The sequence below is a fragment of the Dermacentor andersoni genome, chromosome 6 (assembly GCF_023375885.2).
Source record: "Dermacentor andersoni chromosome 6, qqDerAnde1_hic_scaffold, whole genome shotgun sequence".
Taxonomy (NCBI): Eukaryota; Metazoa; Arthropoda; class Arachnida; order Ixodida; family Ixodidae; genus Dermacentor; species Dermacentor andersoni.
This window is the reverse complement of record NC_092819.1, coordinates 179,886,680-179,907,707: the sequence shown is the minus strand read 5'-3', so window position 1 is coordinate 179,907,707 and position 21,028 is coordinate 179,886,680. Positions and strand designations below refer to the sequence as shown.

Genomic DNA, 21,028 nt, shown 5'->3' with positions numbered 1-21,028 from the left:
CTGGAAGTGGTAAGGGAATACATCTACTTAGGGCAGGTAGTGACCACGGATCCGGATCATGAGACTGAAATAACCAGAAGAATAAGAATGGGCTGGGGTGCGTTTGGCAGGCATTCTCAAATCATGAACAGCAGGTTGCCACTATCCCTCAAGAGGAAAGTGTATAACAGCTGTGTCTTACCAGTACTCACCTACGGGGCAGAAACCTGGAGGCTTACGAAAAGGGTTCTGCTGAAATTGAGGACGACGCAACGAGCCATGGAAGGAAGAATGATAGGTGTAACGTTAAGGGATAAGAAAAGAGCAGATTGGGTGAGGGAACAAACGCGGGTAAATGACATCTTAGTTGAAATCAAGAAAAAGAAATGGGCATGGGCCGGACATGTAATGAGGAGGGAAGATAACCGATGGTCATTAAGGGTTACGGACTGGATTCCAAGGGAAGGAAAGCGTAGTAGGGGGCGGCAGAAAGTTAGGTGGGCGGATGACATTAAGACGTTTGCAGGGACAACATGGCCACAATTAGTACATGACCGGGGTAGTTGGAGAAGTATGGGAGAGGCCTTTGCCCTGCAGTGGGCGTAACTAGGCTGATGATGATGATGATGAGGGCATGCTGGCTACGCATCGCACCAGATCCGGATCGGGCCGTATTCCTTATTTAGAGAGGACATCCCCTAGGAACTTGATCTTGTCAGCGGCCACTACACACTTCTCCGGGTTAAGGGTAAAGCCTGCAGTCTCAATTGCTCTGAGCGCCACGTCGTGCTCCTCCCTGGTTGCTCCCCATACTAAGATGTCATCTATGTGGACTCGCACCCCCGGGAGGTTGTCCAGGGCATCACTCATGGCTTTCTGAAAAACCTCCGGCGCTGAACTCAGCCCAAATGGAAGCCTCAGGAACCGGTACCTGCAAAACGGCGTGCTAAACGTGCAAATGCAGGACGTATAGTCATCTAGAGGTATCTGGTAGAAGCCTCTATTAGCGTCCAGTTTGCTAAAATACCTGGCTCCGGCCAGCTCTGCCTCAATGTCTTCTCTTCGGGGCAGCTCGTAGTGCTCCCTTCGGATACCCTCATTCACACGCCGCGGGTCCATGCACACTCTTAATCTCCCATTTTTCTTAGTTACGATGACAAGCGGGCTTACCCAATCAGTTGGGTCCTGCATCCGAGTTATAATGCCCTCCGCCTCCACGCGGTCCAACTCCTGGCGCAGGGGCTCCTTCAGTGCGTGTGGCACCCTCCTCGATGGTAGCGCTATAGGTCGCGCATCGTCTTTCAGGCTGATCCTGTATTTCCGCCTCGTACATCCTAGGCCACGGAATAGAGCGGGAAACTCTTCAATAATCCGCTGCTTGTCCATTCCTTCCTCTTGTGACACTGACCGGACTCGTGCTATAAAGCCGAATTTCTCACATGCCTCAAGGCCGAGTAATGCCTGTTTGCCCTTCTTCACCACATAGAAAACCAGCTGTTCGCATTTATCGCCCACTTGAAGAGGCAGCACCGTTGTACCAACATGCTGTATAGCATTGCCTCCATAGCCTGAAAGAACAGTCTGGCTGGGGCGCAACGGTGGCTTTCGCTTGAGTCTCCGGTATAAAGATAACGGCAACAAATTCGCCTGGGCTCCCGTGTCGACCTTCATGTGCCCTGTATCTGTGTCAACTTTAACCGGGACGATCCAATCGTTCGAGCTTGCGGCGCCGGCTATATGCACGTCTAATATTTCAAAATCATCTTCCGACTTTTCTTCAGGACACTCAACTTCTTGAACCCTTCTCTTCGCTCTGCAGCACGCCGCGAAGGGGTTCAGTTTTCGGCAGACCACGCACCTCTTTCCCCATGCCGGACATTTTCGCGGCGGCTGACAGCTGCCGCAGAAGTTGCACCGCCGCAAAGTCTTGCTCCGAGCCAGCCCGTCTAACTTTCCTTCCACTGCGCCGATCACCTGTGCCGTCTCTGCCTGCTCCCATACTCGCGCCTGGCTCGTGGCAGCCTCCGCCGCTTTGCAGAAATCAATGGCCTTCTCGAGTGTCAAGTGCTTCTCGCGCAGCAGCCTGTTGCGCAGCTTTTTGTCCCGAGTTCCACAGACTAACTGGTCACGCACCATGGAGTTTTTGAGATCGCCAAAGTTACACGACTGCGCCTTGAGCTGCACGTCCCGCAAGAACTGTTCAAATGGCTCACCTTCATTCTGGAGTCGCATGCGGAAGATGTATCGCTCAAATGTTTCATTCTGTTGTGGTGCACAGTACTCTTCGAACTTGCGCACCAGCACATCGTAGTCCTCCGCTTGGGCAGACGTAAGTCGAAAAGTGTTGAAGACATCAATGGCCTCCTGGCCGGCCACATGTAAAAAAATGGCAGCCTTCTCCGCGCTGGTACGTTCCTTTCCCGTGGCTACGAAATATAGCTCGATGCGTTGCCTGAACTTCTTCCAATTGGCTGCCGCGTTCTCAGCGAGCACCAGCGGAGCAGGAGGCGGTAGGGCTTCCATGCGCAGGCTTGAAATTCGAGCTCGCTATGCAACGGTCGCTTGCGCGGGAACGGCTACCCCACTTCTGACACCATGTAACCAGCGCGAGTAACGACACGCACACCAAGGCGAGTGCTGAACAAAGACTGGCTTTATTGCAACGCACACCGACGACTCGAGAGCGCGCAACAGCCTCTTGGGAGCTCAGGGTTGCCGGCTGGGCAATGCGCTCCCGCTAGGCTGGGCTACGTTACAACAAGTGGTGGAGGCGCTGGGTACACGAATTTAGCACTGCAAATTGTACGTGATGTAGAAGTCCATCGATGGAAATACGAGCTGTGCACATGGCGATAGGTCGAATGGAGGCCCCTTGAGCAGCGAGTAGCGTAGGTCCATCGTAGGGGGTCGTAACTTTCCGAAGTCGCGAACACAATTCACGGTGAATGACTGAAACACTAGCACCAGTGTCTATTAAAGCCTCTACTTGTACACCTTCTACTACAACCAATATCACATTGCACGGACGCGATGGAGGAATTTCTGTCCTGTCGTTCGATGCAGCTTTTCCTCCAAAAGCTGCATAATTCAGTTTTCCGGAGGACGCTCGGCGAATTGAGAAGCAGGTCTCAGTGGGGACGTAGAGCGGCGAAGGGGTGACGGCGAGCGGCGTCTCGCAGGACGGTAATGGTACGTCCACACTAGCGACAAAAACGCGCGCGACACACCGCGCTGTCGCGCGCGGCAAGATTCACGAAAAGCGGCAGCAACGCGCGGCAAACGCGCGAATGGGTGCGAGACCCATTTTTCGCGGCAGACGCAAAACGACCACCAATCAGAAGCGAGCCGCTTTAAGCCGCGCTGTTGTGGCGCCAACTGTCGCATAAGCAAATAATCATAATCTATGGGCTCTGAGACTGAACAATGACACGCGCGCCGTAAAATCTCAGAGGCCATCTTAAGTCAAGGGGGCTGTTTTTGTTATGCCTTACCACACCTCCACTGAGGCGTCGACGAAGAATTCGCCTCGCATAGGAGGCGTTCTTGGAAACCGTTCACGGATATGCGTGCCTCTATGATAAATCGAGCGTCGGACAAGGAGCTGCGCGCCAACCGCTGGCACATTATGGACAGCAGTTTGGCATTACAGGTGAGTAATTAGTGAAGGCGGGGAAGCAGAGTGTGCGCCTGGCCCTCAGTGTCCCTGTACCGCACCCAAAACTTTCTCGTCCGCTTTCTGGCACGTCGGCGTCGCACAAGTAAAGAACAAACAAGTATTATAGCGTTCAAAGTCACCAGTAGCTCCTCGTCCGTATCCGACATGCCTGAGCGTGGCCGGCAGTGGCGCAAAAAAACACAGACACTTCCGATGGAAGAAGAAATCGGCAGAACGGAGAGCGCGTTGTCACGAGAAGTATCGAATGGAACGAGACAACGCGGGACACCACGGGCCGCTGCCGCGTGCCGCAAAACGCGACTGTGGACTTGCCCGCACGCGTCTGCCGCGCGGGCGCTTGCCGCGTGCGGCGTGTCGCACGCGTTTTTGTCGCTAGTGTGGGCGTACCATAAGCCGTCTCGGATGCTACAGTAGGCGATGGAGAGCGTCCGCGCGGTGGACCATAAGGACGGCGTTGGTCATGGAAGCTCCCTAGACGTTGGAAAGTAGCTCCGGGCGAAAAGTCATCCCGTTCGTATACGTCATATCCGCGACGCTCGTCTTGCTGGCGCTTGCGGCAAAAACGCGCTATGTGGCCACGATAGCCGCAGTAGTAGCAGATGGGACGAGGAGGACGCCACTGCGGATAGCTGGTTTGGGTAGGTGCGCTGGTAGTCATGGAAGCGATGTGAGCCGGGGTTGGTTTTGGAGGCATCGGTGGGACTATGACTGGAGTAGCTGCGGCTACTTGAGCGTACGTTGATGGGGCCCCAGGGGTTAGAGGGTCCGTGTACGCTGCACCAGCCATGGATGCCAATTCCTCCTTGATGACGTCTCGCAGATTGGTATCGGAGGCATGAGAAGGCATAGGCCCTGCGGCTAAGCCAAGATACTGGAGCTCTTCTCGAATTATTGTGCGTATCATAGCTCGCAACGTAGGGTCGTCGGCGGTAGTGTTTGCAGTGGTGTCTGGCTGCAACCGTACTGATTCGAGTTCGTCAAGGCGCTGGCAAGTAGCGACGATATCAGCGACGATAGCGTAGTTCTGGATGGCTAAAGCATTGAAAGCAATAGCTCCGATGCCTTTGAGGATGTGGCGAACCCTGTCTGATTCGGTCATGGCCGTGTTCACGCGTCGACAAAGAGCAAGCACATCCTCGATGTACGACGTATAAGATTCACCGGGTTGTTGCTTGCGAGTGTCAAGGGTCTTTTTTGCGAGGGCGGAACGAACAGCCGGTGTGCCGAAAATTTGGCGGAGCTGCTGTTTGAAAGCGCCCCAGTTCGTGAAATCAACCTCATGGTTGAAAAACCAAGTCTTTGCTACTCCTGTCAGATAAAAGGCGACGTGACGTAGCTTGGACGCATCGTCCCAACGGTTAGCCGAACTCACTCGGTCATAGTCGTCCAGCCAATCCTCGACATCTTCACCGCGAAGTCCAGCAAACAGATGGGGATCACGCTGGTGCCCACTGACAACCCAATACGGAGAGGCTGGGGTAGCCGAGGCCGAGATGGTGGAAGTAGAAGTGCCTGTTGGCTCGTCCTGCGACATGCTGGCGGACAGCTGGCACAATCGGCGACCCGATCGAAGCTCCAGGAGGTTGAGCGGGGAGTCAGAGGACGGGGGACCGAAGAGCACACTCCACCACTTGTGGTGGAGTGTGCTTTGCTCTAAAAACATGAAGCTTCCTTTGACGCGCATTCATCTTCGTTGGGAAAGACTTCGATTACGACGCATCGGATAGAGACAGATGGTACATCCATCGTGCGCCGTAGACCATATCGCGTATCGCTAGCCGAGAGGAAAATCATTGACGAGAACGTCACCGACATGCTCCAACGAAACATAATACGCCCCTCTGCTAGCCCTTGGTCTTCCCCCGTTGTTTTGGTTCGGAAAAAAGACGGCTCTGTTCGATTTTGGGTCGACTACCGAGCACTTAACAAGATCACACGCAAGGATGTATACCCTATGCCGCGAATAGACGATGCCTTGGATTCCCTGCAGGGTGCCGATTACTTCTCCAGCATCGATCTGAGTTCCGGCTACTGGCAGATACCTATGCATGAGGACGATAAGGAGAAAACAGCGTTTTCAACACCAGATGGGCTCTACGAGTTTAATGTCATGCCATTCGGCCTCTGCAATGCGCCCGCAACGTTCCAGCGCATGATTGACACCGTTCTTCGTGGCCTAAAGTGGAAGACTTGCCTGTGCTATCGAGACGATATTGTTGTTTTCTCGTCAACCTTCTCTCAGCACCTGCAACGTCTGGATGAAGTTCTCACGTGCCTTGCCAACGCTGGACTTCAGCTAAACACCAAGAATGCCATTTTGCGAGCAAGACGATCAAAGTTCTAGGTCACATTGTGAGCAAAGATGGCATTCGTCCTGATCCTGACAAGGTTTCCGCAGTTCAGCACTTCCCTCGTCCCGAAAAGACCAAAGATTGGCGTAGTTTCCTAGGCCTCGCTTCCTATTTTCGGCGATTCATACGGGGCTTCGCCTCAATAACGTCACCTCTGCACAAATTACTGGGTTCTAATGTTCCCTTTGTGTGGTCTCCCGAATGTGAATCTGCGTTCGCCCATCTGAAGCGCGCTCTCATATCTGAGCCAGTACTACGCCATTTTGATGAAGCTGCTCCTACCCTCCTGCATACGGATGCTAGTGGTCACGGAATTGGTGGCATTCTCCTACAGCGAGACGACACTTTAGCTGAGAGGAGGAATCACGGAGCAGGAATGTCTAGCTATCATTTGGTCTGTGCAGAAGTTTCGACCTTATCTTCACGGCCGCCACTTTACGATCGTTACAGACCATCATGCATTATGCTGGTGTGATGATGGTTAGGACCGTCACGTTGCAAAGCGTGTGACGCGAGGAAGATGGAGGAGACAGTGCATGATGAGCAAACACACGACAATTATATTGGACGGCACGTAAACACGAAGAATATTTTAAACTAGCCCCACACATACACGGTTGTTCGTAAACAGGAAAAAATAGTCTCACGAGGTTGCGGTTGAAGTCCGGAATGTGGTGAGGCGTAGAGTCCTTGAGGTGGGACACTCGCTGGTAGAGTGATGACCGGCGTGGAAGAGCAAACGCAGCAGCACGGGGCAGGAAAAGGTGGACGGCTCACAGCTTCGTAGACGAGAACAGGCCACTCGGTCGCCCGGTCACCCGAACCTCGCGCGTAGAAGCGGGTTCCAAGATGCCGGCAGGCCGACCTGAGGCCTCGTGCAAGGCAACGACCCGAGGCATTCCTCGTCTCGACGACGGACGCTCGCTCTCCCGAACCTCGCGCGTAGATGCGGGTTCGAGGCTGCAGCAGGCCGTTCCGGGGTCTCGTGCCGTGCAACGACGACCCGAGGCGTTCCCTGTCCCGAAGACGGATGCTCGGTCAGGTGAACCTCACCGGTAGATGTGGGTTCCGTAGGCCCGGCGGCCCTAGTCGGGCCGGCGTTTCAACCATCTCCGTTGCGCGAGCCCCTTTTCATGCATTGCACGAGCCTCCCTCGTCTATCTTTTCCTCTTGTTGAGGCCGGCCGCAATGTCGTCTGCTCTTGCGCTCGGTACTTTGTGAATACTTCTTCACAGCTGGCTTTCGACGCTGAAGAACTTGTCTGGACGACTTGGTCGGTGGATTCTTCGTTTGCAAGAATACGACTTTACAATTACCTACAAGTGCGAAAAAAAAACACCAAGATGCAGACGCGCTTTCTCGCTGTAGGCTTCCTACGACACCAGGCAATGGACCTCCAACTACCATCCATGACAAGCTTTCGCTCGATCCCTCCTCAGGTGCTTTCTTGTTGGCCACTGTCGACGAGATGCCTCCACACGACAACAAATCCTTCCAATTTCATCAACTTGCCGACTCTTACTGTCGGCGCATCATAGACCACCTTCAAGGAGCTTCGCGCCCGCCTAACGCCCACCTTCGTCGGCAGCTGACGCAATTTAAGATCGACAACCGCGTCCTATACCGTCATGTCTATCACCCTTACGGTCAACGCTGGGTCCCTGTCCTGCCGCGCTCTCTACGTGCTCATGTCCTGCAGGCTTCTCACGACGACATGACTGCTGGTCACCTTGGTTTCCAGAAAACCTATGACCACATCAAAGGGCGCTTCTACTGGCCTGGATTGTCAGCCAGTGTAGCGAGGTATGTCGCTTCCTGCGCTCTATGTCAGCGTCGAAAGCTCCCTACATCAGCTCCAAGCGGACAACTGCAACCGGTTCCTTGTCCGTCGCAACCATTTGAGGTCGCTGGCGTTGACCTATATGGCCCTCTTCCTGTGACTCTCACCGGTAAACGATGGATTGTGACAGCCGTTGATCACTTCACACGCTACGCCGAAACTAACTTGTGTGAGTTCTTCCTCAGCCTCTGAAGTTGCTGCATTCATACTTCAATCCTTAATACTGCGTCACGGTGCTCCTCGCGTCCTCCTGAGCGACCGTGGAAAAGCATTCCTCTCGCAACTACTAGACGAAGTACTCAGAGCCTCCGGAACCACCCACAAGACTACCTCCAGTTACCATCCGCAAACCAACGGCCTCACAGAGCGATTTCATCGCACGCTGTCACACATGTTAGCCATGTACATCGACCCGGATCACAGAAACTGGGACGCAATTTTACCATTCGTGACCTTTGCATATAATACCGCCGTTCAACGCACGACCGGTTACTCGCCATTCCATCTTGTCTATGGTCGTTCGCCCTCTTCCTGTCTTGACGTCTCTTTCTTCGCGCCAACTGTCCATCAATGTCCTTCCTCCTGCGAAGAATATGTGTCCCGCATTCTGCGTTGTCGCCAGCTCGCCCGCATCAACACGGAAGCACGGAAACAGGACCGCAAGCAGCATTACGACGCCTCTCATCGCGTCGTGTGCTTCCGCCCTGGCGAGGAAGTGCTACTCCGGACACCAGTTCGTACTCCTGGCTTGTGTGACAAGTTTCAGCTTCGGTTCATCGGCCCCTACAAAGTCTTGGAGCAGACTTCCCCAGTGAACTATCGCGTGGAACCAGTTATTGTTCCAAATGACCGCCGCTGCCGCGCCGGTGAGATGGTCCACGTTTCCCGTATGAAGCCTTTCACGAGACGTTCACCGCCCCTTTGAATTGCGGCCAGGATGGCCGCTCTCGCGCGAGGGGACATTAGTGTGGGAATTTATAAGCTATTCTTTGTCATCGGTACACGATCATCATCAAATGGGGTTCATATGGGGTTCTTCTTCATCATCGCTTGTGGGGCTGGCTGTCGTGTGTGCTCCGTGCTGTGGGCGTGGTCGGTTCGCCTAATCTTTTGGCGCGGAATAAACGCCGTGATAGCTGCTGCGTCACATAATATATATATATATATATATATATATATATATATATATATATATATATATATATATATATATATATATATTGTTACGCCCACAAAAGGCAGTACTTTGAAGCCGGGTAGAGTTAGAAGCGATGGCCTTGGTCAACTGAGCGCCTGTCGAGATTCAGCCAGCCAGCCACACGTCGTCGTCCTCGTTCACTACCTTCCGGTGCCCCCGCATACTGTTTGTTGAGACGTGAACCCACTATGCACCTAAGCGCGTCACATTCGTGAACCCACTATGCACCTAAGAGCGTCTCATTTCCCTCCGCGCAGACGAAGCCCGCCGGGCAAGTCAAACAGGCTGTCGAGAAATAAAGGGCTTTAAACGGGCGACATGCGAAAGTTCAGTCTTTGCTGACCGTCGGCCATTTGATGTGAGACGTGCTATGCGGTAGGTTAATTCGCTGATGCGCTCCGTAATAACATAGGGTCCAACATAGTGGGCCAGCAGTTTTTCACATTTCCACGTTTCCTGGTTGGTTTCCAGAGCAACACTAAATCACCAGGTTCATATATCACGTGTCGGCGTCGGCGGTCGCAGCGTGCCTTCGAGCGGTCTTGTGAAACAAGAGTGCGTAACGAAGCAAGTCGTCAGGCTTCTTCAGCAAGACAGACTGTCTCTGTATACAAAGATTATCGTGGCTGGAAAACGGGAAGATAGGGCCCTATAACGTAAATCTATTCCTATATGTTTCTATTCCAATCTCCTGACGTCAAATTTGCGTAACCACCAACGCAAGCACCGGGCGGTCACCCGCAGTGTTGTCTGTACAGACCAATCAAACGCTCTCCTCGTTCATAGGAGGTCACTTTTGTTTGCTTGAAAAACGAATAACATTGCCTACACTGAGCGGCTTGTCGTATCTAACTGGCTGACAAGAGGCGAGCAGAACGCTCAAGTGGAGAGGGATTCGATGGGGCCGAGCCACTGCACTGAAAGTCGATAACCGGATGAAGAGGGTGGTGCCGGCGTCTACGATTGGTCGGCTTTCCCTTACTTAGCTTGCTGTGGCTGCTCGAAAATCGCGGTGGCATGCAACGGAAGCTCAAGAATGACGCTAAAACAGACCCTCAGCAAATCAAGAGTTGGCAGAATGAGGGGTTAAACGTGCCGAAAGTGCTCGAAAACGTTACACGGCCACGCAAGAAGCTTTATTATACGCAAATATACCCATGCTCTCCGGCAGGTGCGAGTAGCCAGCGTCCGAGCGATCGGCGGCAGCAATCTTTTATTCCTCTCGGAACGGGGCAGCCTGCGGCTATTCCGAAGAAAATTCACTTTTGTTCGGCATATTAATGCATCTTTATCGCGTACACGTCACTCTGACGCGGTGAGTTCTTGCGGTTTTGTGACGTCACGTGACAGGCAGGTGAAGTGGGTGCAGCCCTAAAACTTTTTACCAATAGCCGAGGGCTAATGGCGAAAAGGGGTCGAATCAGAAATAACTGTATTTCTTTTTTCTGTCAAATCATGCATAATCAGTGTGTACAAATCATATCAGATGGGGAGGTATCGCGGTATCCGTGACGTCGCCTGACAGACAGGTGAAGTGGGGGTGTTTGAAAAAAGTTTTTGACCAATCGTGGAGGGCTGATAGCAGAATTGGAATAGAAAAGTTTGGAATAGCTTTACGTTATAGCGCCCATAGTATCTAGTGTATAACGAGGCGGACGAGCGTAGAGAAGAAAGAAGGGGCCGTAGCCCGTCACTTCATGCTTTGAGGTGTTAAATGCGTATATAATGAAAGGTAGCACGCTGTCCCAGTTCTTATGATCTGACTCGACATACATGGACAGCATGTTAGTAAGAGTTCTGTTCGTGCGTTCCGTAAGGCCATTTGTTTAGGGATGATACGGGGTGGAATGTCGAAACCTTGAAGCACATAGACGAAGCATCTCTTCGACCACGTCTGCAGTGAACTGCCGCCCACGATCGCTGATGATGACTCTGGGAGGTCCATGTCGGAGAATCACAAAACGCAGCAGAAAAATACACACTTCGGCTGCAGTAGCCGATGGTATTGCAGCTGTCTCACAGTAGCGTGTCAAGTGATCGGCACACACGATAATCCAGCGATTCCCATCGGATGAACGCGGGAAAGGACCGAGGAGGTCGATGCCAACTTGCTCAAAGGGAAAGCTGGGGGGTGGCACTGGATGGAGTTGACCAGGAGGGGCACTCGTCGGACGCTTATAACGTTGACACTCGCTGCAGCCTGACACATACTGGGCGGTCGTCTGGCGCATTTTAGGCCAGTAGAACCTTTCTTGGAGGCGGTAGAGAGTTCGCGCAGAACCCAAATGTCCAGATGTTGGATCGTCATGCATAGCGCGCAAGACGGAGACACGGAGACTCTCCGGGACCACCAGAAGATATCGTGGGCCTGTAGTAGAATAGTTCTTTTTGTAAAGAACCCCATCACGAACACAGAAACGAGTGGATGGTGCTGATTGTCTTGCAGTAATGAGCAGTGGTTCTAAAGTTCTGTCTTTTTGTTGCTCTACCTTGAAGGTATTTATATCAGGAAATCCCGGCTCCAGTGATGCGATATAGCAGTCGAAGTTGTCCGCGTCGCAGTCCGTCGTTGGAAGCGGCATGCGCGAGAGGCAGTCAGCGTCGGCGTGTCGGCGGCCACTTTTATAAGAAACGGTAAAGTTATCTTCCTGTAAACGGAGTGTCCAACGCGCAAGCCGGCCCGACGGATCACGGAGATTAACCAGCCAGCAGAGAGAATGATGGTCTGTCACCACAGTGAAGGGGCGCCCGTACAGGTGCGACCGGAAGCGCTGTACTGCGAAAATAACTGCAAGACATTCTTGCTCTGTAACGGTGTAGTTACGCTCGGACTTATTTAAAGAACGACTCGCATAGGCGACGACGTGTTCTTTGGTGTCGACGCGTTGAATAAGGACGGCGCCGATGCCAATACCGCTAGCGTCCGTATGAACTTCTGTGGGAGCCGCATGGGCGAAGTGTCGAAGAATGGGATGAGACGTCAGACGAGACTTCAGCTCACGAAAACTAGCTTCACATTCAGGAGTCCATTCAAAGGGAACGCCCTTCTGGAGGAGGCATGTCAGCGGATACGCGATGTTGGCAAATCCACGAATAAACCGGCGGAAGTACGAACAAAGCCCTAGGAAACTGCGTAGCCCTTTTACAGGGCGAGGTTGCTTGAAGGCTTCCACCGTAGCAGTCTTCGCTGGATCAGGCCGTATACCGTCCTTATCCATTAGGTGTCCCAGAACGAGTGTTTGGCGCTCTCCAAAATGACACTTCTTCGAGTTGAGCACCAAACCCGCTTTGTCCAGGCAGTCTAGCACAAGATCGAGACGTGCGTTGTGCTCACTGAACGTGCGCCCGAAAATCACTTCATCATCTAGATAGCACATGCATACTTCCCACTTCAAACCACGCAGGATGTTGTCCATGAAGCGCTCGAAAGTTGCAGGCGCATTACAGAGACCGAACGGCATCACATTAAATTCAAAAAGTCCATCTGGTGTTACAAATGCCGTTTTCTCCTTGTCTGCCTCGTGAATAGGAATCTGCCAGTACTCCGACCTCAAGTCAACAGACGAAAAGTAAGACGCTGATGAGAGGCAGTCGATAGTATCATCAATACGCGGAAGAGGATATACGTCCTTTTTAGTGATGGTGTTGAGGCGGCGGTAGTCAACACAAAATCATCATGTACCATCTTTCTTTCTAACCAGGATCACTGGCGCTGCCCACGGACTACAGGATTCTTGGATTACATTCTTATTTAGCATTTCGTGGACTTGGTCATTGATTACCTTGCGTTCCAACGGTGAGACTCTGTATGGTTTCGGTCGCAGCGGTTGGGCAGATCCCGTATCGATGCGATGGTGTATACGAGAAGGAGGAAACAATGGTGGTCCCTCTTGCTGGAAGAAGTCAAACAGTCGGGCATGTTTTAGCAGAATATTCGCCACTTCGTGACGCTGCTTAGTGCTGAGCAACTTGTTTACCATAGTCAGAAATGAGGAGTGCGCCGCAGGGCAGACATTAGCGAAATGGCGCTCATCCGCAGAATCAAGGGCCTCTGTAAGAATGGCGCGCGATAGCACGTGATCTTCATGGTAGGCGGCAAGTTTCAGACCCTGTGGTAGTATTGCAGGTTCACTCGAACAGTTTACGGCCCATAAGTTGGTGCGTCCCTGAACAACTGACAGCGTGCAATACGGTATCAGTACATTCCTCTTGATGCAACTCAGGTGAACGGGCTCCACGGTAGCGTCAAACGTTCCGTCGGTGGTGGGGAAACAGGCGACTGAAACACACGTTGCGGATAACGGAGGCACAACTGTATCCCGGGATACACAAAGCACACTTTCACGATACGGTGGGGCTTCCATAAACGCCGCAGCAAAGCTCGTACCTACTCTGATTTCACCCGTTTTGCAGTCGACGGTGGCACCACACAGTTTCAAAAAATCAAGACCCAGGATTACGTCATGCGTAGAATGAGGTAGAACAGCGAACTCCGCGTTAAATATTTGACCACCCAAGGTAACGTCTACATTACACACGCCCACAGGATACAACCACTCCCCACTCACTCCGCGAAACGTATCGGCACGGTCCCAGCGAAACATCACCTTTCGTCCTAGGAGGCTTTTAAACGCAAGACTCATCACTGAAACGGTTGCTCCCGTGTCCACTAAGACCATGGATGAAACCCCGTCAATTATTGCGAACACCTTATTCTTAAACATACAAATGGTTGGAGGTATCTCTGTCGATATCGAAGATTGTCCAGCGACCTCACCTCAAACGGCCGCGCTGGCTAGTTTTCCGGAGGTGGCGACGGGTATCGACGCCGCGGAGAGGGCGACCGGCTTACACGAGGAGCGGGTGGTGGCGTCAAGCTGCGATCGGATGCTGGAGAACGGTTCCATAGCGGCTCCGGGTGCTGGTGAGGCAAGCTTCCTAAATATGTGTGCGAGGGCGAATATGTTTCGCCCAGAGGAGCGCGGTACCGCCTAGACATCGTCGATCGGTCGAACCTCGGTGGTTGGCGGCGATTGCAGTACCTGGCAATGTGACCCAAGTCGCCACAGCGATGAACTGCCCTTCGAAGCGCTCAGCCGTGGGGGGTCGTGTAGCGAGCGGAGCGGCTGAGCCTGCTGCACAGGAGGAACGGTCGGTCTGCGTGCAAACCTGCTGGGGCGAGGGTGTTCTGCTGGTCGGTGTTCGGGCGTAAATGTGTCCTCACGTGGCCATGGAGCACCTCTGTGGTTGACGTCTGTGACACATACCGCCGGTTGCCAGGAAGCGCAGGGTGCGGCAGGCGCCATGTGTTGCGGGTAATAAGCGTCAGGTTGTCGTATGACGTCGCGCGCAAGTTCCTGGTGCCGCAGCAGTTCTTCACGCACGATCTGCCGTATAGTAGACGAAAGATCGGCAGACGGGCTCTCATCGACGCTGGCAATGATTGTCACATTCGCCAGGCGTCCAAACTTTGGCACAATGCGACGTGTTTTCAACGTCTCAAACGTACGGCAATGACGCACGACATCTGAGACGGAATCAACGTGTTCCCGACTTATGAGGAAATTGTACACATCTTCTGCAATTCCTTTCAGGAGATGTCCGACTCGGTCTTCCTCGGACATCTGCGGATTTACGATTTTGCACAGCTTGAGGATTTCCTCTGTGTATATAGTGCATGTTTCTCCAGGAGCTTGAGCTCTTTGAGCAAGTGTTCTCTCGGCGCGTTTCTGTTTGGCGTGGGTGTCGCCAAAACACTTCTTAATTTCCTCGACAAAGTGCTCCCACGTTGTTAGGGAGTCTTCGTGGCTTTCATACCACATCAGCGCTGTCTCACTCAGAAAGAGTGCAACATATTCAAGCTGAGTGACAGAATCCCAACGGTTGTAGCGGCTCACCCTTGCGTAGTGCATCAGCCACTCGTCGACGTCTTCGCCCACTTTTCCCGCGAACGAGCGTGGTTCCATGTAGTGCCGCAAAGGTCCAACTGGCGCTGACCTTTGAGAAGGTTTTGGAGCAATGTGTCATATATAAATTTTGTGCTCTTTAGATGTAGTGTTAGATGCAACTTAAGAAATTCTTCTATCAATTCACTGCTGAGTCACAGTTGTAAACTTGATCGTTTCCTTTTCTGATAGTCTGCAATGGTAATCCGCTTGCAACAGTCGCTGAATTGAGAGGAAGCTTTAGCTCGGGTGCTGCTATCTAAATACATGTAAAAGGAGAATTCGTCTTTCTCGGCAACCGGTGCACCAAATTTGGCGAGGTTTGTTGCATTTAAAAGAAAAACTTAAACTCTAGTAACTTCTTGTTTCTAATTTTCGATTTAGGTTGTAAATATTTTGCTAAAAATTGGCAAAGGTCACAAATTTTCAAAAAACGAAACGATCAAGTTTACAACTCTGTAACACAGCAATGAAAAACCATACCACGATTCTGGGAATTGCATCTAATAGTACATCTAAAGCAAATAAGATTGATATGTCACGCATGAATATGAAATTTAGTAATATGGAAATACAGCTTTTGCAGAACCCTTGTATACAACGTAACGAATTCACGTAAGATGAAAGTTGAACTTGTCGGCTTGCAGTGAGCTAACGGATGCCGTTTACACAACCACAATATCTGCTTTTGATGCAGAGCGATTAACTTGTAAGCTTCCTGCTTCTATTTTTTCAAGCTTGCAAACTTTTAAAATGTTTTTACCGAAATTCAGGTCCTAAATAGATATTCCGCTCCCAACAGTCACTAGAATTTAACTTTCTCTCTGAAATGAAACATATTTAATTAAAATGGGTCTATCGGTTATCTCAGAAAAGTTTTTTTTGCGTTTTACATGTATTTGAATAGGCCGCGTCGGAGTTGGCCCTGAGCTAAAGCTTCCTCTAAAACCTAAACCTTCTTCAAATTCAGTGACTTCGTAGCTGAGAAAAGCTACTTTGCTTTACCTTGTATTAGATAGGAGCCGGGGTAGTTGGAGAAGTGTGGGAGAGGCCTTTGCCCTGCAGTGGGCGTAACCAGGCTGATGATGATGATGATGGTGATGATGATGATGATGAGATAGGAGCCTGCAACCTGAAGCTTTCTTCTAAGGGGTGCCTGTAACGTTTTGCCAAATTCGGCAGACGCGTTGGATACAGCTAGAGTAAAAAATTTGCGCCACAGTTTAGGTGAAGCGACTCATGTTAATATACTTACGTGCCACGCATTTTCTAGCATTTCCTAGCCACGCATTTTCTCCTCACTCGCTCACCGAGAGATCGGACCTAAGCTCCGCCTTCACTGGCCCTTCGTCGCGATGTAACGTCGTGTCGTCCAATTTCGATAGTATTTGAGCCACCGCGCGAAGCCTCTGCAACCTCTCTGTTAGCCGCTTGACCGTCGGTTTGCCGCGACATCCAAGCAGCGTGCGTTGCGAGCGTTCTGTCGCAGTGCCGAGCGTGTCCGGTGTTCTGCTGAACGTAGCAGGCGAGCTGGGCGTTTTAACGGTTGGGTGAAGGTGTCAACTAAAGCCTCTGCACACTAAAACCGCCCTAATTAAGATCTTTACCCCAAATATAACCGGCCTGAGTGGCCTGCGTGGTGCAGCCACTTGGCGGTGCGGCGTCTAACCAGCCCCCCCCCCCAAAAAAAAAAGGTTAATATTCCTTTAACCAAGTGTAATACATTTGAAACATTTATTAAGACAATGCGCGCACCATTAAGCTGCCGCTGAAAGTTTATACCAGCCGCAAAGTATAGTACACTTGGTTACTGCTGTATTAGTTCTGCGTTTGTTTCGTTGAGCTCTGTGCCCGCGGGTGCCCTGCACCGTGCGGGCCGCTCACGTTTGCTCCTCCGCCCACCTGGCAGAACGCACAGTCCATCTGCGAAATACCGGACATGCTAAAACTCTATATTGCAGTAGTAATCCTCCGGTGTGAAGTGACGGCCCCAAATGCCGGCGCTGACCGAGTACCGACAGCGCGATGCCCTGCAGCCACTCCGCTCCGCCTGTTGCCTTGCAGAGGAACACGATGATGCAGTTTGACAGGTCGCCGACTGCAGGATATGCAGCCCACAATATAACAAGGGCGACGCCATAAGAAAGCTCTAGACCAATACTGACTGCGCCGCTCGCATCAACACCGAGAACTTTGTAACACAAGCTGACGACACTTGCTGTGTGCCGGAAGTGTTTTAGAGCACTGACATTGCCCGCTGTGTATTCTCTTTCTGTTACTTCTTTTTAAAGCGAAAGCTTTAATGGCCGCGAACTTGCGATTTCGCTGTGGCGGTGCTCCGAGGAGGCACATGACGTCACAACGGACGCCTCGCCGCGGATATTTCACTCTCTCTCACTCCCAATCACTACTGCGCATGCTCCACTAGCAGCACCGAGCCTCAGGTGCTCCGCCGCTGCGCAGCGCCGCGCCTTTCCCGCTGCCGCCGTTTGGTATGACGTCACATCGCGTTCCTCGTCGTTGCGCTCGCCTCCGCTGGCTTCGCCAGCTGCGTCTTATGCCTGATAACACGTCGGAGGGTCGAAAAGGAGAGCTCGCGTGCGGCGCAAGTACAGTTGAGGTGGCAGTATGGACGGCGACAATTCTGAAAAGCAGGCGGAGGCCTGGAATCGACATCGGAACGAGATGGAAACGAATCGCCCAGGAAACAAACGAACAGCGCGCCGAACGACTGGCTAAACGCCGCAACATAGCCAGACAACCAGACTAACCTGGGCTTGCAATCAAGATTAACCAAGGCTAACCACGCTACGCATTAGCTTTCGCTACGTATATCCTGGCATAGCCGAGCTTAGCCGCTGCCAATTTTCATAGAAACAAATTAATCAACAGCCAAGCTACTTCCTCAACATGAAGTTGCACAGCCTTTTGACGACGCTACTAAGCTAGCCAAGCACATAGCTTGCCCAACTGACGCAACGTGGGGCACCTACGTGGGCTGAACTGGGTCGACTGAAAACTCAAGGGAATGAAGCCCATGCGATCGGTAGCGCTGCACATGTTTAAATCCATATAATAAATTACAGGCTTCACGCGCGTCGCCTAAATGTGTCACTTAGTCGGCAGAAGAACCTACCCTAACGACGCAGTGCGTTTATACAAGATCGCCAAATTAGGTTGCCCCACCGGCTGTCACCGTGTCACCAATTTTGACGGTGTCTTACTCGGAACTATTTTATCGTACCAAAGAGAAAGGACGTTGTATTTCAAACCACCCAAGGGATAAGGTGAGCAAGTTTCATAAGCTTGTACTGAGCCACAAGAGCCCAAAACCCAACAATACTTCTAAATCCATGAAATCATGGTGTTGGTGAAATTAAAGAAAGAGAGTGAACTCAAATTTAAGTTTCCTTACCCGTGGTAATAATAAATGTATTACTGCAAACACATTGAAAATAACGCCTAAAAATGTGTGACCCAACCTAAATGAGCTCCCTGTAGCTTGACTGTTTCCGGCATTGATTACAGCGAAGTGGTAAGTGTTATACGCGGTGTTTTCTTAGACCACTCAATATGTCTAAAAATGACCTGTAGCAGCGTGATTGTGGTGCTTGATCTGAATTACGCGAAGAGGCGGACGCTGCTTGAACCAGAATTCAAAATGCGTTTTCGTCTAATAAAGAAAAGTTGAATAATTCACTTTTTCACTGATGACTTGTGGCAGTTATTGCAATTGACGAATTATAGCAGGTGAGGTCCCAAAGTAGATCCATTAAAACGACAACTAAGGATCGCACGGGTTTCGAGGTATGCGCCTTGCAACTGAAGGTAAATATGTGGTATTGTTCCGCTTACTTTTTCAACAAACCGCTGTTTCATGCATTTAAGCAGAAAAGTAGTTCGAACGGCCATGTAGTTCGTTGCACACTTTGGGAATGATTATCTCAAAACAGGTGTTATCCTAAATATGTATTTCGCGTGGATACAGCTTGTGAACTTATCAGTTACCAATCATAATTTCCAATATGAGCCGTAAAATAGCTAAGTAAAAAGGTAGTCTGTAGTTTTTGGTTAATTCGTCGATTGTGCCTTTTGTTGCTGGAGCAAGTAACGTCCACCTCTTTAAGTAATGTAGTTCAATGACTAGAATTATGCTATCAGCTAGAGGCTACCTCCAAAAATTCCCTATGCCAGAAAAAAAAGAGAGTCTCGGCATAGCGATCTCGCACGCTTGAAATCAGCGCCAAAAGCGAAGCACTGGACGCTCACTTGTACAAGTCGATAACACAGCGACTTCGAGTGCTACTGATTTCGACAACGAGCGGAAAAAGGTGAAGGACACAGAGACAATCGTCATCTCCGTATACTGGCATTTCCTAGATGACCACGGCATATTAGGGTGTCCCACATGACTTGAGGAAAGCTTTAAACATATGCAAATGCTACGTAGGTGGACAGAACCAAGGTAATGTTGTTTGCCATCGCTTGGAGATACTTAGATTATTTTCTTGCATTCGGCCTAATAGCAAAATTTGTTTTAATATTTATTCAACTTCCCAAATAATGCAGTTAGATGAAAAGTGTCAATGAGTAAATTGTAGAGCAACAGGGAAATTTCCCCATACGGCTTTCTGTTGCTCAATTCGTGCGACATAACAACAGTAACCGACGATTACGATACTCACTAATGCGAAATTTGAGTGCAGTTGTAAATGTGTTTTTATTACGCGATATATTGAGGCAAATAATTTGAGAGACATGTACCAGTGTCAGCGATCTTCAAAAATCCGACATGCGGGTCAAGCGCGTCATACATAACACAGGACGTGGCATCGTCCTGTGTGCCGCATGGCTTCCAGGAAGTATCGCGCAGTTGCCGTCGCGCATGCGATGAGATGACAACACAATCGCAAACCATGACAATCGAAATGAACGACACCAAACTAAGCAAACGCGAGCGAGAGCTGACGCGAGCATACGATAGTACGAAAGGAGCTCTCCGGCTGAGACCGGTTACGAGTACATATCCAGCGGTTGGGCAGGTTCGCATGACACGAGTTTCCCGCGCGCACGTCACTGAATGGGCCGCTCTCATTGGTCTCTGCCGTTGGCGGCTCGCGTTCTTTCATATTCCGCTCCGCGTTCGCTGTTTCATCTTTCGTTGGGCTCGTTCGCTGAGTTACGCCGGCGACGCCACCGACGACGTTCTGCGCAGAAACGGGCACCGATGTTTTTCCGAGCGTGGAAGAAGTCCGCGAATACACGCAACATTGCCGCGCGGCTGGCCACTGGAGGCACTTTTCGAGGCACTTTGCGCGGGCTGCTTTCATGCTGGGAAAAACTGTTCTGTAGCACGTATTGAGCAACAAAAAGCTGCATCAGAATTTTCTCATTGACACTGTTCATATAATATACTATTTGAGACGCTTACCAATAATTTAAGGCGAATTATGTAACTAGACGGATTGCAAAAATAATCTGAGTATCTCCAAGCGAATGAAATCAATAATACCTTGGTGGTGTCCAGCCACGTGGCATTTGCATATTTGTAATGTTTGGCCCAAGTTACGTGGGGCACCCGGTGGTCATTGTACCGGCTCCGATGGCAGATAGAGAGTAACATGTCCAATGAGGACAGAAGCTTGATTGTGCAAATTTGTAGCGAAGGGTTGTAGGATAATTTTCTTACCCCACGTATCTAAGAGCTTTCAGAACATTTGCGAACGAAGTTTGAGTAGGCTTACCACACTTACTTTAAGAATATCGTTGAATGTTTTATACGCAGTAAACATTTTTCTCTGCAATGCTCATGTTTACTTTTGTTACACCCAGTAAATTTGCCTTCGCGAGAGACTCAAGTTGCTTTGGTGGTTACTGTGGCGCTCGGTTTTCTCATTTCAGAGGATGAAGGAAGCACTGAAAAAGAAACCATCAAGGCAGTTCTTCCAACTTGTCTTTGGTGGCTTCGTCACAGACTTGGACAATGACCCGGCCGAAATCGCCAATAGAATACGGGTGATTGCTGAGTAAGGATTCACC

At 50.9% G+C, this 21,028-nt stretch overlaps 1 protein-coding gene across 1 annotated transcript in view; it reads left to right on the top strand.

The window, feature by feature from the left end:
• Positions 1-21,028, top strand: part of LOC126523967 (chitinase-3-like protein 1) — a 273,036-nt gene that overhangs the window by 226,064 nt on the left and 25,944 nt on the right. The window contains exon 7 of the mRNA XM_050172367.3: positions 20,891-21,015. Within this exon, the coding sequence (XP_050028324.2) occupies positions 20,891-21,015 (125 nt within the window). The remainder of the gene's footprint in view (positions 1-20,890; positions 21,016-21,028) is intronic.